Genomic DNA, 16,253 nt, shown 5'->3' on the forward strand with positions numbered 1-16,253 from the left:
ATGGCCCACATTCCTTGTGTAATCTTTTTAAAGTACAATAGGAGTGACAATGGCGAGTCCTTTACCATTGAAAACCATGTAAAAATACTGTCTGTCTTGGTTCTACTTTAATGTCTGCTACAATAATTTTGCCGCCCAGAGTGCCGGTCCTAAAGCTGTATAGTTTATTTGAATAACTCGTCAAGCCAAAGTATATTTTAAGTCAGATAATAATAAAAAACATTATGTTTTGACTTTGGTAGCGCAAGTCAAGTTTACTTTAGGTATTTCTATTGGCCACGGTCATACTGTTAGCACAATAAACTTTGTCTCTTGTTTTCAGTTTCCCTTGAACGACCGTAATAAATTTCACATAGCGTATTATGAACCTCTGTATGGTTTCTACTTGTTACTTGTGCAAGGTTCAATGCAACTGACCTGCAAAGGAAGAAAGTAGATAGGTTGGCGCCATTAGACAATCGTTTAACACTGGTTTATTGTGATGATCTGCAAATATGTAGGTACTTGAACCTTGATTATGGCCAATGTTATCTAGAGAAAATCGCTTTAGGATTAGATGCCGCATAATAAAAATATACTTTCTATGGTATCTTTAGTCCTGCAGGTTTTTTATTAGAGTCATAAAACTATGCCTTTAATGCAGTTCGTAAAACTTATGCGGGGCAGCTGGGCGTTGAAGTGTAATTTTGTCTGTATCTATATCAATAATAAAATAATTATTAAAGAATTTGTAAACGTAAGTAAAACTGACATCTAAGGCGGAAGATTATATGTACATATAACTAGGTTCAGGCGATTATAACTTTAAGTTTTCACATAATTAATAGAATAAAAATTTTGGAAAATTAAAGAACTAATAAAAATATCAACTGAATTAAAAAAAAACGTGGAAATTGGAAGGCACCATTTTCTATGGGAGTTGCATAATTCTGCAGCATGTGTTTATATCCCATTTCATTTACCATGGCGGGATTCTACTTAAGACGGTCATTAGGCGTAAACAAGACGAGCAGTGACAACAAAAAATACCAGGACTTTTTTTTGCTGTTGGACTTGTAGGGACTGCATCCTACATTCGATCAAGGCTAGATCTTATTAAATATATACATAATTAACTTTTACCGTTATATGCATAAATTGAATAAATCTATTTAAGTAATTTAAAGACCTTAATACCGGCATTAAAAACAATACGACTAGAAATTAACTCTTCAAAGTGCGAATTATTTACCTGCGGCGATATAACTTTTGAAACACTTACAGATCTGCCGGGAATGAGGCAGATCGTTAAATCCTACTTCCAACTCCTAGGTGCTCCCGTATTTTACGAGGGTGTCAGCTCCGTACTACAAAGCAAAAGGCAGGCACTTTCGGGGGTACGGAAGCACCTGGTTCATCTGTCTGGCCACGTTTCCCTCATTCTTCTGCGGAACTGTTTCGTTCTCTACTCTCTACCCCGTACCGTGTACACTTTACGAACATCTCTGACTTGGTTTTTCGAACAGGACCTACAAAGCCTTGACGACACATTACAACTCATCCTAGAAACAGTACTGAACGTAAGTTTCAGCGGAGATCAGTAGCGTCAGTCGTTTTTACCTGTTCGGTATGGCGGTCTCGGTATCCGTCGAGTCTAGGACATCGGCTTGGTGGCTTTTTTGGCCTCGGTACACGGTTCAGCTGATCTTGTTGGGCGCATACTTGCATTAGAGAGCACCAATATCTGCATACCTTTCGCAGCAGATGCGTTCGCAAAATGGGCAACATTATGTCCATCCAAGGAACATCCGTAAAACCCGGCCGTTCAGAGGGGCTAGGATGACATCCTCTGCAGGCTACGTCATGCAAATTTACAGGCTGGTGCCTCGGGAACTGATGTGGCACGTCTTAAGGCCACCTCCAAGCCTGAGTCAGGTGCGTGGTTGCACGCCTTGCCATCCCCTCATCTAGGCACGCTGCTGGACAATGATTCCCTAATCGCAGGATCGCAGTGGCCTTAAGGTTGGGGTGCAAGGTGTGCAACGCGCACCGTTGCATTTGCGGAGTAATGGTGGAGGAGAACGGCCACCATGGACTCAGCTGGACGCAGGACGAAATCGTTCGTCGAGCGATGCTCTCGGTTGGTGTTCCGTGCCTCCTGGAACCACCAGGGCTGTCACGAACAGACGGCAAACGACGCTGGTTCCATGGCAGAGAGGACAGTGTCTTATATGGGATGCAACCTGTGTGAGTACATTTGCTGCATCCCATGTAGGACACACTGCTAAGTCGGCAGGCTCAGCAGCAGTGACTGCCGCCAAAAGCAAGCGCCTGAAATACTCTGCGTTGGAAGCCACCTACGACTTCGTGCCCGTAGCCGTCGAGACAGCCGGACCCTGGGGGTGGGAGGCGCGTGAGCTCTTCCGAGAGCTTGGCAAGCGACTTAGGGAGAAAGGAAATGACCCACGTTCTGACTCATGGCTTGTCCAACAGATCTCCATCGCCATACAGCGGGGTAACGCTGATAGTGTGATGGGGACCTTTGGATTGGACCCGGCATGGCTCAGAACGGGTTTTAGTTTTTAAGGTTTAACTAATTGTTTAAACAGTCAATATGACTTTTCTTTTTTTTTATTGAAAATTTTAACCTTTAACATAAATATTTATATATCCAAGTATCAATATCGCTTAACCCGTCATTACTTCACTGTAGGTAAATACCACCACGCGCTGACTTGGAAGAGCAGAGCTCGTAAAGCAATTGTTAAACAATAGATCAACATTATGGTTCTCTTTGTGCAGTTTCAAGTTGAATCTCGCCATGGTAAATGAAATGGGGTATACATACAACATGTATACATGTTATCTGTAAGTAAGTTATTATGTTACACTTTTACAATTTACAAAACAGTTGTTGTCATAGGTAATAGGCATAAAAAGGTGAGCTCAATACAACCAATGGAATCGTTAAGTGGTACAAAAAATTTATCTAGTTACAAATATTTATTTATTTATTTATTTAAAACTTTATTGCACAAAAGAAAAACTTAATGTACAAAAGGCGAACTTAATGCCATGAGGCATTCTCTACCAGTCAACCTTAGGGCAAAGCAGAAAAAATTGTAGGTGGTGCGTTTAAAACTAAAATAAATTGTTATTGAAAGAATTAGAGTCCTAATACACATAAATTAATTATAAACTTTTACGTTTTTATGTGTTTGCTACATATTTTTTACTTATACTGAAAGCTGAAAGTGCATTCGGGTATTTTGGAATTATACTCGAATGTCAGTTAGTTCCGAAAATTACCTAAGTCAGTTTTTCAGTCTAATTTTGGAATTATTCAATCGTACGGAATTGTTTAGGATTTAACTGACCTTACTTCGTTTTATCATTCAGTACCTAGGCGACCGAGCTTTGCTCGGTTATAACTATTTATTGTAATATGGTGGTGTATAGGTGATAATACTGATAATCTTAACTACACTTTGTTACTAAATTAAACTTGTCTAAAACAATAAAAATTAAAAAATTATATATAAACTTGAACATTTAAAAAAAAAACAAAAGTTAATCACCGGGCGAGATTCGAACCCGTAACACTCGTTTCTAGCCGTCCGCGTCTTAACCCGCTGGACCAGACGGACAGTGGCCGGCAACACGAAATTAGCGACCATATTCTGCGTCGAAAGAAAAACGCATGAAAACTCGAAAACACGCGTTTTCCCAAACATAAGACTAATCTAGATCGATTGTATACCCCCAAAAACCCCCATATACCAAATTTCAGCGAAATCGTTAGAGCCGTTTCCGAGATCACAGAAATATATATACAAGAATTGCTCGTTTAAAGGTATAAGATAGGTGAATGAGACACAAAAAAAAGAGATTTTTTATAAATTAAACCTGTAAATGTCATCAAAATCATTAAATGCACAAAATATTGCTCGTTTAGTGTTATAAAATGATACAAAGTCTTAATTCATATTAAAATATATATATATATCAAATAATATATTAATTAATATTCAATGGCACGCGTATAACGTCTATACTTTGGTGTTTATTTTTGAGAGAGCACTCCAGGTATGGTAAGAAAAAACTATAATAAATCTTCGTAGGGGTGTGAGGGGTCCCAAACCATTTTTTTGCCCAAGGTGGTCTTATATAAGGCGGCGCAGGGGCACAAAGTAGTCATTCACTCGATCGCTCGCCGAACTATCGAAGCTCCGATAACGTCCAAACTTACCTGCTTCGTTTGTTCACGCTGTACGCTACGGTTTAGCGTCACTTTAACATGGTGCACGAATTTCAAAAGAAAGTTGCGAATTACGGCCTCTACTCTTCATACATCAAGACCGAAACACCAAAAATGATACGCATTGCACCAGCGCCAGAGATTAACTATTCAAATGTGGATACACAAGATATCGAACCAAAAATGTACAACTATAAAAACAACCCCTACTCAGGCGCTCAGGCTGCTTCTATAGCGCGAAGAAACGCCAGGGAAAGGAATCGTGTGAAACAAGTGAACGACGGATTTAATGCGCTACGGAAGAGGCTGCCGGCTGCTGTTATAGCTGCTCTGTCGGGCGGGACACGCCGTGGCTCCGGAAAGAAACTAAGCAAAGTAGACACACTTAGAATGGTGGTTGAATACATTAAGCACTTGCAACAACTTCTGGATGAAAGCGACGTCGCTTTGGGTATCAAAAGAGATACGCCAACTACTTCTATGGAGCTACCTTACGAGGTTGATGAAGGTATTTTTGCTGGTCGTAGCTCACCTTATTCAGATTCAGTGCCATCTCCGGCCGGGTCGGATTGCTCTTCGGGTGTGTCGTCATCGTATTCCACTGGCAACACTCCGTGTTCTGAGTACACCGCTCACTATCACCACGCCACAGAACAATTTAGTCAAATGGAAGAGGACGACCTGCTTGATGCAATTACCTGGTGGCAACAAAAGTAAAGTTTCTGTATTTTTAAAATAGACAATCAAATCTAGTCATATGTGTAAGGAATAATGTTAAATTATTTATTTATGTAAATAATAAGGCTGTGAATATCATCATACCAGTAATAGAAGTTGCCACAGGAATTATAGAACTATAAAAGTAGGTAACCGTTGTTAAATCCTGAAACTTCGAAATTGTTGCCTCACTGCTTGTATTTATTAAAGTATTAACTAAATGTAATGCAGATTCAAATAAAAATAAAATGATATCTAACAGTTTCTGACTTTTCTTTTAACCTGTTTTTAGGGAACTAATAGCTAATGTAGTCATAAACACAATACCTATATAAATAGTATCATATTTATTTAATAAATTTGAGAACTATTAACTTGCTATTTAAGTACAGGTGTACTGCTTCTTTCAATTGGTAATTTTTGGTAATTTTCAATTGGCAAGTTAAAGTAGAACAGCGCGATGATTTTGGAGTAGAAAACTGACATTCAGATTTAATACTATTTTATATAGGCATTACAATTTTACTTATATACTTACCATAATACACGACTTATATATAATACTTACCAGTCCGTACCAGACCATATTAACTTCTTACTAATCGCCTTAGTAAAACGGTAGACCTACTCGAAAGGTTTGATATCTACACAATTTTAGTTTATTCGCTTCTAATACCGTATCAAACCTTTAAGATTTAGTACGTGTAAAATAATTTCCGATAGTCAATTAGCTAATTTTGAAATCCCAAGAAATTTATTAATAAAATAAAACTGATTACCCCTAAATACAACTCAACATCGATGGCGACGACAAAGTTGGGTAAATATGAATCCAAATTTCCGATTCTTAATTAGCTAACAAGATTAAATCAAATTGTATCCATCGAAAAAGTTCAAATGCTACATCTAAAACAATGATAAAATATATAACACATAATCCATAAGTTATTTGTAAATTTACCTACACATTACACAACTATACTTCCACATTGAAATTAATTTTAATAAACTTTTATCTCGTTAAGTGAATTGTATAATTCTTATGATAATAAATGATCTTAATCTTAAACCTAAAATACAAGTGATTTTTATTTAGGATTCAATATTATATTAGTGTAGTTTTTCCAACAAGCAGTTTTTTCTAACCGTGTTAAGTGCCTCCGAGCAAAACAAAACTGTAGTTACTTGTATCTCTGCAATTGAAAAAAGAGCAATGAGGTTCATATATCGGCTTGATTAAGCCGTCGGTGCGTGGACAACGCGCCGGCGCATTGTTATACAAGATTAATGGTGTTCGCCGAGATAAGGAGGTGGGAGCTAAATGCATTTACATGTGCGAATAAGGGACTGATAAAGAGGGCGAAGAAAGGTGCTGTGGTACCCACCGTTTAGTGTCCGCGACACAGTGCTCACTTGTGTAGGAGATTAGTTACATAGTTATACACAAAGATATTAAAAAAAAATAACAGGACGAGTTCACAATAGAAGTTTTGTTAGGTACTACTTTTTTCTTTCAGCATATTCTGGCTTTACCGTAGTTTCGTGAACAAAACCTATTGCAAATTTCATCACTTTCACTGGGACTTGGGAAACATCTCTGTAAGTTTTCTCAATATACAAGAGTTTATGATCCTTTGATTTATATATTATAAATAGGTATAAGCAATACAAAATAAATGAAGATGTCATCCGATCACTACGTCTATCGAACCCGTTCATTGACTGGTGCTGCTGCCAATCGGGCCCAGAAAATATCTCTCTTCATTAAAGGACAAGGACTTTTCGGCGCTTGCAGGCTGTGGATCGCTGGCCAGCAGACATAAAATATTTCATGAGGACCAAGTTTCAGGGCTGGCACATATCTCACGCAAGTCTCGCATTGGATTAGCTTACCTATCCAAAGAGAAAACGTCACCAACGTAATGAGGACCATGCCACGAGCTTATGCTTATGGGGTATTCTTTTTATAACTGTCTAGACACATTTTCTCTTTTTAGGGTTCCATAGTCGCCATGTCCGTCTGTCTATCAGCAGTTCTATACAGTGATCATTAGCACTAAAACTTTGAAATGTGGCATGGGTATTATGGATAATATTAATAATTTAAATAATAAATGACTACTACTCAAGAAATAAAATTATTGTTATTGAAATTATTAGGCATCGTCTGCAACAGTAAGTGCAAATCAATATTATCGGCGCGCCGACTGAGCTTTACGATTATTGCCGATACTCTAGTGGATTAAATGCTAGTAAAAAGAGTATTAACTATTGTAATTAAACCTTTTTTTTGCGGGATTCCGCTCGTTAAAGTGCTAATAATGAATACCATAATAGCGGTAAGTACGTCACAAATTTTCGCTGACGGAAGAATTCTGGAAAAAAATGACATCTTACCTTTACAAAAAATACCCATATACTTATACTCTTTTGTTTTTTTTTTTTACTACCCTAAATGAATCAATTAAACTATACATAATAAAATATTATGGGATAATCTTACATAAATTAAATAATCCATAAATTTAAATAAATAATAATGAAATAATCATATTCCTAGTAAGATATTACTACCTTTCTAGGAATATGATTATAATACGTATTATACGGCATATAACAATATCCCTTTTTATCTTTATCTATCGTACTGCGACATATATATTAAGTGAATACCTACTACCTATATATACTACTCAAAAGAAAATAGGGGCCACTAAGATATTTGATCATTAGAAGTAAACGAATTTCATGACCATGATATGAATGTTTATTTAATTCTTAGAAGCCTAAAAAAAAGTTGGTTTTCTGTTATAAAAAAATGGATGTTTGGGCTCACAAAATGTAGCGCTCACGGATTTTTAAATCGTTAAATTAGTATTGAAAAATACTAAAGGTTTAATCTTTCACACTTACAATAAACACATAGGCCTTACCCCTTCCATTTTTAGGGTTCCGTAGTCAACTAGGAACCCTTATAGTTTCGCCATGCCCATCTGTCCGTCCGTTCGCGACTTTGCTCCGTGGTGTCTTGTTAATGCTAGAAATCTGCAATTTTGCATGAATAGATGAATCATACATGGCCATAGAACGGTAAAATAAAAACTACAAACAACATTTTATCGTTGGATAGGTCTTTCAAAACGAATAAGTGTGTCTAAAACACATTTTTTGATATTTGAGTTATTGCAAAAAAAAAAAATCAGTAAAAAGATGTACAACGCGCTGCGATGGTACTCCCTAATGGTTGTAATATACATGATACTTACTAATAGCTCCCGTTTAGCCTATTCTGACAAAATGGTAACTACGGAACCCTACACTGAGCATGGCCCAACATGCTCTTGATCGATTCTTTTTAATTAAAGTTGAATCGGGTAAGATCAGGACTTATAAGAATTAATTTTAAAAATTATACGCGGGCACAAGATTATTTTGGTAGTCGGAAAAGATAGTTAACGATAAAACCGAAGATCTGTCTTTTAAATTTGACAAACGAGGCACCAAACACCCTGTTGTCCTTTTCACGTAACCTTCAAAACACTTAGTGGCCCCTATATTCTTTTGAGCAAATATAAATAAATAAATAAATATTATAGGGACATTCTTACACAAATTGACTAAGTCCCACGGTAAGCCAAGAAAGCTTGTGTTGTGGGTACTCAGACAACGATATATATAATTTAGAAATACATAGATATATAAAAAAAAAACTATTTACCGCGCAGCTTCTTTCCCAACCGCCTTGAACTACGTACATAATAATATACTATAGGAGGTTGTTGAATAAATGATTACGATTCTATTAAGACCGCTTTTTAAAATGAACCTTTACATAGGTACACCCAGCGGTAAAAGTCCATGGTCACTTAATGAATTTGTCCACACAATTTTACAGCTCGCTGTACGTTATCTTGAGCAGAATTTTATATTAATTTTACTAACAACTCGAGTTATACTACCCACACTGGGCAACTAAAAATTAAAACTCTAAAAGTGGATACGGTTGCCGTGCCACGAGATGTTAGTCCTATCCAACTTTTCTCTTTCTTGCCGTTTCAATTTTCGATCGGATTTTACGTGTGTCACCTTCGGTCGTATAGATTAAATCAAATTTAAAATTACAAACTTACATTTTATTACATCCTAATGTTTCCGTTTCGTGGGTTGATGTAAAAACTGCATTCATTTATTGGGAAAGAATGATTCTGGTAAATTCCGGAAACCATTACACCGCATCGAGCTCGGCTTTGTGTTGTTAATCTTATTATTGAGCACGTGAGCTTTGTGAGTGCGTGATTTTTGCGGAAAGTGCATCGTTAGGTAGGCAAGAATTATAAACTGGGTGTTTAAGGCTTGGCCATATTTTGGGAGCTAAATCTGTACAATTAGTTAATTTTTATTTTAATAGTATTTTACGAATACGATTAGCACTTTCTGAATTTGTGGCTATATCTGAGGTACCTACCTACCAACATAACCTTACAGGTTGTTCCCATACACTGACCGCTACTAATAAAATTGTAAACATAAATTTGTCATCAAATAATTATACAAAATGAACAGTTTTCGGACCTTCTGAGTATTTCGCTAAGCATGAACAATATTTTTATTGCTCGCAATACTACATAATTTCCATTATTTCCAGATATATTAGGAAATCCTGTCAATTTATGACGAATTTTCTAGCCGGTTTGGTGGTTGCATTTATTCCAAAGGATCCATTTAGTTACTAAAATTTTTAACTGGTTTGAAATTATTATCCAAAAGTAAAGCAAGTTATTGATTCTAGTATATGCTACCTTAGTATAATTGCTGCACTGCTTATTTGTTTACGCAAATAAACAAAGTGTCTAATCAAAAAAAAAAAAACATAGCGTTGTATCTTTTGCACTGATCATATCAGTTTCTATTATCTGTTACTCTATGGTGGCTATTGTTTGTAGATTTCGCTGAACTAGTGGTTTAATCTGTTATAATGCGATTGTTGATGTTTTTAAATCGACTGGAAATTATTTCAATGGAGTCATTCATTTGTTCAATTTTAATTAATCTTTTGCTTTCACTGTATTGTTGAAGTGATTGTGTTTTTCAATTGTTTTCTTGAGTATCATTTGCCATGATTAATTATCAATTAATTGCGCTTCAAAGAATCATTTATGTATCTTTAGTCTGACAGCCTTCTTTTTAGAAAGTGGTTTGCACTAATAAATATGCTGTTGGCCTAATTGTTAAGTCAAGAATGAAATATAAACCGAGTATTGAAGAAAACCTCAAACGAACCTAAGCAGATAAATGATTTTTATGCTAAATAAATAATTAAGACTTACGACCACAAGAACCAAAGCCGTCGCATATGCAAATGGTTTATGGCCTCGTTCGGCGGATGGGAGCACGGATCGTCTGCGTCACTAACCACGTTGAGATTTATTGTATATACTACACGCGCGTTAAACCAATACTGGAAGGGTGTAGATAGTATATAGTCGTAATAAATATATATTATCTAAAACTAGATCATTTAAGCAAAGGTTCAGTTAACTCTTGTTTGTATACGAATATATTAAATAAAATAAAAATAGGTAGTTGCGTTTTTTTTTAATTTTAATATTACTTTACTATACCTCATTTAAAAGTTGTAGATAGACTATTTTTCCATATTGTCATTGTTGCAGGTCACAAATGCACCTTTTTATCATAATAATCTTAATAATCGGTTGACAGTAGATTTCTTATTATTAAATGAAATCATTTTTGCTATATATTAAGAGCATATCCAGTAATGGTATGAGAGTAAGAAATAAAGCTAGCAGACGGATCGATAAATAATTGTCGGATATCGGCTTCCTCCGCCGTCGGCGCGGACGACGTGATAGATGCGGCCGGGGTCAGGAAAATATTTGTTAAACCCTAACTGAAAATTAAGCGTCTGTCTTATTCACCCTTTTTACTAAAATTATACGACCTTGGGTAGCCAGTTAGTTTCTGTTATGAAATCATTTACAAAATACACGAAGAACGAGGTCACCGCACCCCTCGAAAGCTCTCTTACTTATATGCGTCTACTTCGGTATTGTCAAGCATGTGAGGGTGTCAATCACCGCTATAAATAATAAATAAATAAATAATAAAATTTTATTTATTCGTTAGCATACATGCTTTTTACAATAACAGGGTAGATGTCTCTTTTTAAGTATTCAGAGATACTTGTGATAAGAGACACCGCTCTTCCGCAGTAAAGTATCTTAACTAACAAAGGTGATACAGATTAACTTAAAATACAGAAAATGCTATATTACTACATGACGCTACGATAATCAAAATTAAATGAGTAAATATTTCAACACCTTTAAGTTTGGCTACTCATACTAACTAGTAGGTATTAGTAGACTTAGTTAAAGATGAAAAGTAATAAGGTGGTTTAGTCAGTGATTAAAAGATATGTAATACTAAAAATTTCAGAAGTTGGAGAGCCAATTGATGTAATAGTCGTCAACGGACGTTCTATGTATTATACTTATACTTATTATATCACAATTTACTAATTAATATACTAATAGCATAGGCATAGTGGAGCATAGGCAGCTGCAAGTGAAGAAGAAAAAGTCTTTTAACCGTTAATTTAAAATCATTTTTAGACAATTGTACGAATTATTATAATTGAAAACAAGCACCTGGTGCCCAGTAGCTGTTGTTAGAAATCAATTACAATTTGGCGCCTACTCGTACTTAAAGAGAGCTACTTGACCGAGAATTGCCAGTGTCCAATTACTGGACTAAACTTTTATGAATGGTAAAAGATATTTGATACTGTATTTCGTGCTGTGTTAAGTCTGACAATTACCTGTCTCTTAATAATTTACGCAAGTTTTAAGTCTGCTCAAGATGTTAATGTAACTTGCGTACCGACACCGACCTAATCGGAAGACGGACCCTTATGATGTGCAATTTGAGATCGATTTCCGCATGAAATGAATCAAATAAGTAACATTCACCATCCGCGGTATATTTTTTCTGATTTCCTCGTTTTACTTTTTGCCGTTGCGGTTGTAAAAAAAGCATAGTACTTACTATACGTTTTTCAATTCTTTCTCGTACTTGAGGAGAATAATTGTTGCAATTTGGCAAAAAAGCTTTTTAGTTTACCACTAATAATTTTGAGTGTATCCTGGCCGTAGATACCGGCCAATAATATATCTCCTTCGTGTTTTTTTGTATGAGCATGTACAGAGTAAACAAGTTGTTAGTTTGTAGATTGCATATTTTAATAGTCATTTTATACAAATATATGATGAATACTGCAATGACATACTGTGAATTACAATACTCAGTATAATGTTAAAAAAATTGTAATTAAAAATAAAAATTGACTATATATTTAAGAAAAACTCTGAATAAACCATTACATGAGACCAGCTTTTCTCATTGCTCGCACAAAGGTCTACTACTAGACTACCTAAAGTAGCGAGGTGGAAATCACTTACAAATGTATAAAAAAGTTCTACCATAAAAACATGGAGGTGATATATTATTGGCCGGTACTGTATATGGATACCATCAAAAACATTTTCATGTATAAACTTAATACCAAGACGAAACCATAAGGTCACAAAGTTATCAGATCTCCTGTATAGCCAAGCTTCTAACTCTACAAGCCCTAATTTTACAAACTCTACACCTTAGTCAAAATATATGGCTTAGCCATTTCGCTACCGTTACAAGAACGTAAGGTAAAAAATGTATTCATTATTCATTATATTTTATATTAAAATACATGTAGTAACGAAACGCTAATATTTAAGGCTAAAATGGTCGGCTCTTAAATTTTGTTTTTTCCTGATTTCAATTGTTTCACGTACTTTTCCATTGTGATGAAGACTTCGTCTAGAGAACCTTGGGATCGTGGCGCTTAATCCAGTGGATTGGTGCTAACTGTAGCAAATGTTTGGCAGCCGCAACTTATTGATTTGACGTTTTTTTTATAAATGTAATATGTTCCTTGAACATTTCCGCTATGGTGCGGAAAGCTGAAAATCCTAAGTAACCCTTTTGCCTCCTTAGACACCGGCATGTACATCGAGCTGCAAAAGTGCTGGTCATTTAATGAATGAATTCCATTCATGAAGTGTCCATGCAGTTTTGCAGCTCGCTGTATACAGTTTATATGGAATACTTTATTAATACCGCTACCGTACCGACCATTGTCCACCACTCCCTTGAAATAGTGCATAAATGCCGATCGTCTTACAATATCTTCTATATCTGCACAACCAGTAAGTACACGCGATTAAGTCCCATTTCAGTTTAAATTATGTGTGTTACTTTTCACCATATATTTCAAGCGAGGCATAACTCTTTCTCTGTACTGCCAACAAAAAATATATAAACTGTATTGATTTTAAAAAGACTAAATATCTAAAATAAACATTTTACTACATACGTACTCATGTTATCTTTACAGATGCAGAAACAATTTCAATCCATAAGAGTTGGAGTGCTATCTCATCCATTACAAGGTAAGCTTAAGCACTAATACATTACTCGTACTTAACTGCCTGTAGTTTCAATTTAGTTACGTTTAGTATTACATTTATTTAGTAGTTTAATGGACTACAGATCGAAAGCCGAGCAAGAAGATAATGTCAGAAAATATGTTCTGCAGTTAGAACTGACTCTAAACCTGCCACCGAGAAACGAATAAAAAAATACATTCAGATATATCTGTCACTCCTGCATATCGGGGGATTTATTATATAAGTGCTTAACATAATATGTTTATTTCTAACAAGCAAAGATAACAAACGTATATTTAAAAATTACCGGAAAATAGTTATTTTCTGTGTAGAAAAAAATATTATCTACCTTGCTCTAGATTCAAACATCTGACCGACAAAAAATAAATCCTGAAGAGGACATTTAAATGATGTTTCTAAAAAAACACCGGCGTGAATCTCATAAAAGGGGATTATAGGTTGGAAAGGCTTAATGCTCTAAGATTCAATTAGGTGAAATAAGCTTAAGTGGGTATCTGCTATTTTGACAGCAGTCAAATTATCAAAAATTGAAGTCGCTTCCGTTGTATTACAACTAAACTATTTTACAACTAAATAATGGTTGACAAATTAAATACTACCTCTTTTAAATCAATTTAGAAATTATTATTTTGGATTCGTAAGAATAAGAGGCAATTTATATAATATTTCCTGGCCCCTTTTAATAAGAACTAATCACATAGGCACTTGACACTTGAATAAAATAATTTAACCAACAAGTGCTCAAGAGATTTTCTAAAAGAAGTTAGACCAAGCTAAGTTGGCAGCGATTTTGATAGCTCAGGCGGTGCAAGTGCTATTTAAACGTCATAAATTTATAAAAGTTTGATGTTTAAAATAACACTTGCACAGTCTGGGCTGTCAAAATTGCCGCCAACTTAGCTTGGTCTAACTCTACCTAGTATGAAAAAAAGCCTATAATACATAGAGGTAACTGGAAGTGATCGTTCATAGGAATAAGCTTGACTCATTGCATTGTTTTTCTTATATTATGATTTTTATGTTAACCTGTCTTGAAATATATTTACATACAAAAATGTAGAGTAGAAATACATACAAAATTATAGTTATTTTTAGAAACATGAGTTGTGTCTGAAGTAACTTAAGATAATAAATATTTTGGGAGACCTCTTCGATTATTATTTATTTTGTATAAAATACGTGTCAGTTAGAAATGTAAAATTATTTGCCTGGGGTTTAAATCTACTGAAAGAGGTAATGTACCTATAATGTATAACTACCTATTCCTTAAATACAATTTTGTACTTATATCGAATAAATACTACCATACATATAATATTTATGGTGGTATTTATTTAAAACATCTAATACATATTATTTATCGGACTATTACTATTATTATTTTATTATTCGTCGGACTTGTCTGTCATGTAACTATGTATTAGGTAGGTAAGTTTTTTTTAATTACTAAAGCCTTGCGTAACCGAACGACAGTAGTGCACATGAACCGAATTCATATAATACCCAAGTATAATTTTTATTCCTAACGTGCCACTGAACATTTCCATAGGTACATAGTAACGGTTTTCACTGTTCAGTTTTCAATGTGTAATCAGCCTTTATTAAACTTTAATATTGTTTTTGAAAAGGTGCATGAGAGTTAGGTTCATATCGTGGACGATTATACAATACGGTTTAGAAATGTATACGGAAAATTCTTTTATAGTAACGTTAACAGGCACAGTAAGAGTCAAGTGTAATTACGGATAGTCTTATCTCAGATCCAGTGACGCGTGTCCCGACATCCGCAAAGATACGCGTACAAAATGCGGGCCAAGATATGTGTCATCTTGCGCTACCATTTATCTTTAACTTTAAAAACTTTAAGATCATTGTCGTTTGTAAATAGACTGGAAAATAATTGTCAGATCTAGTATCCTAAATTTATTGTTGACAATATTCAGAACGTGACCAGTTATATCTAGTTTACCTACAGTGATCATTTTTCGCGTCGTAAAACGCAAAGAACTGTAATGTTAGCCTAAGCTATTCTACCACTAGTACCTAAGTAGGTACTTGGTTACCTATTTACAAAACAATTATATCAAAATTGTCCATAATGAGAAAAAATGTGGCAATATACAAAGATCATAAATAATTCATGTTCCCGATAAGTGCAAAAGGCGATTTCCTTAAAATACCCAAAGTAATGTTCCCACGACGTGCGAATAGCTTCCGCATCAGGTGCTCGGATCGAAAAAGGTTCCTAAATAAATTCCCGTCTCAAAGGGTTCCCATATTATTATTATTCTGATTGACAATCGCCCTCTCCACTACGAGCCTTTTTTCTGCCAGATATAAAACTAATATTGGATTGTTCCATCCTCTTCCGCTAGTTTTTTTTCCGTCATTGCACTGAATTTAATTTTACGAAAAAAGCTACTCTATTTGACGTGCTTTTAGCCCGAATATCAGGTTCATGAGAGGGTGTAGAAAAAGACAATGACTAAGACGGACACATTTATTTGATAAAAGTATCAGACTTTTGTACCACCCAATGTTGAGAAAAGAATTTAATTTAATTACATTATCTAATTAGATACAGGTAACACTCTAATTCTTATTTAGCCATTTATGTAAGCGTTACAAAACAACATGAATCGATGTGGACCAAAATTGAAGCTTCTGCATTACGACTACAGGTCGAATTTTGTATATCTTCAGAATTATCTCGTGGCGTCTGTTTGATACACATAATGTCACTGGTAAGTGATGAATGGCCATATAGT

General features: G+C 35.1%; 1 protein-coding gene across 1 annotated transcript; it reads left to right on the forward strand.

Moving 5' to 3' along the window:
* The first annotated feature begins 883 nt into the window (after positions 1 to 883).
* Positions 884 to 5,216, forward strand: LOC133516943 (achaete-scute complex protein T5-like). The gene has a single exon (XM_061850008.1). The coding sequence runs from the start codon at positions 4,277 to 4,279 to the stop codon at positions 4,952 to 4,954; it is 678 nt and encodes a 225-aa protein (XP_061705992.1). The 5' UTR covers positions 884 to 4,276; the 3' UTR covers positions 4,955 to 5,216.
* Positions 5,217 to 16,253: the final 11,037 nt, after the last annotated feature.

Source organism: Cydia pomonella, chromosome 4, assembly GCF_033807575.1.
Source record: "Cydia pomonella isolate Wapato2018A chromosome 4, ilCydPomo1, whole genome shotgun sequence".
NCBI lineage: Eukaryota > Metazoa > Arthropoda > Insecta > Lepidoptera > Tortricidae > Cydia > Cydia pomonella.

Excerpts from the sequence above, each read along its gene's own strand:
- LOC133516943 (XM_061850008.1), top strand. The coding sequence starts at position 4,277 with ATGGTGCACGAATTTCAAAAGAAAGTTGCGAATTACGGCCTCTACTCT.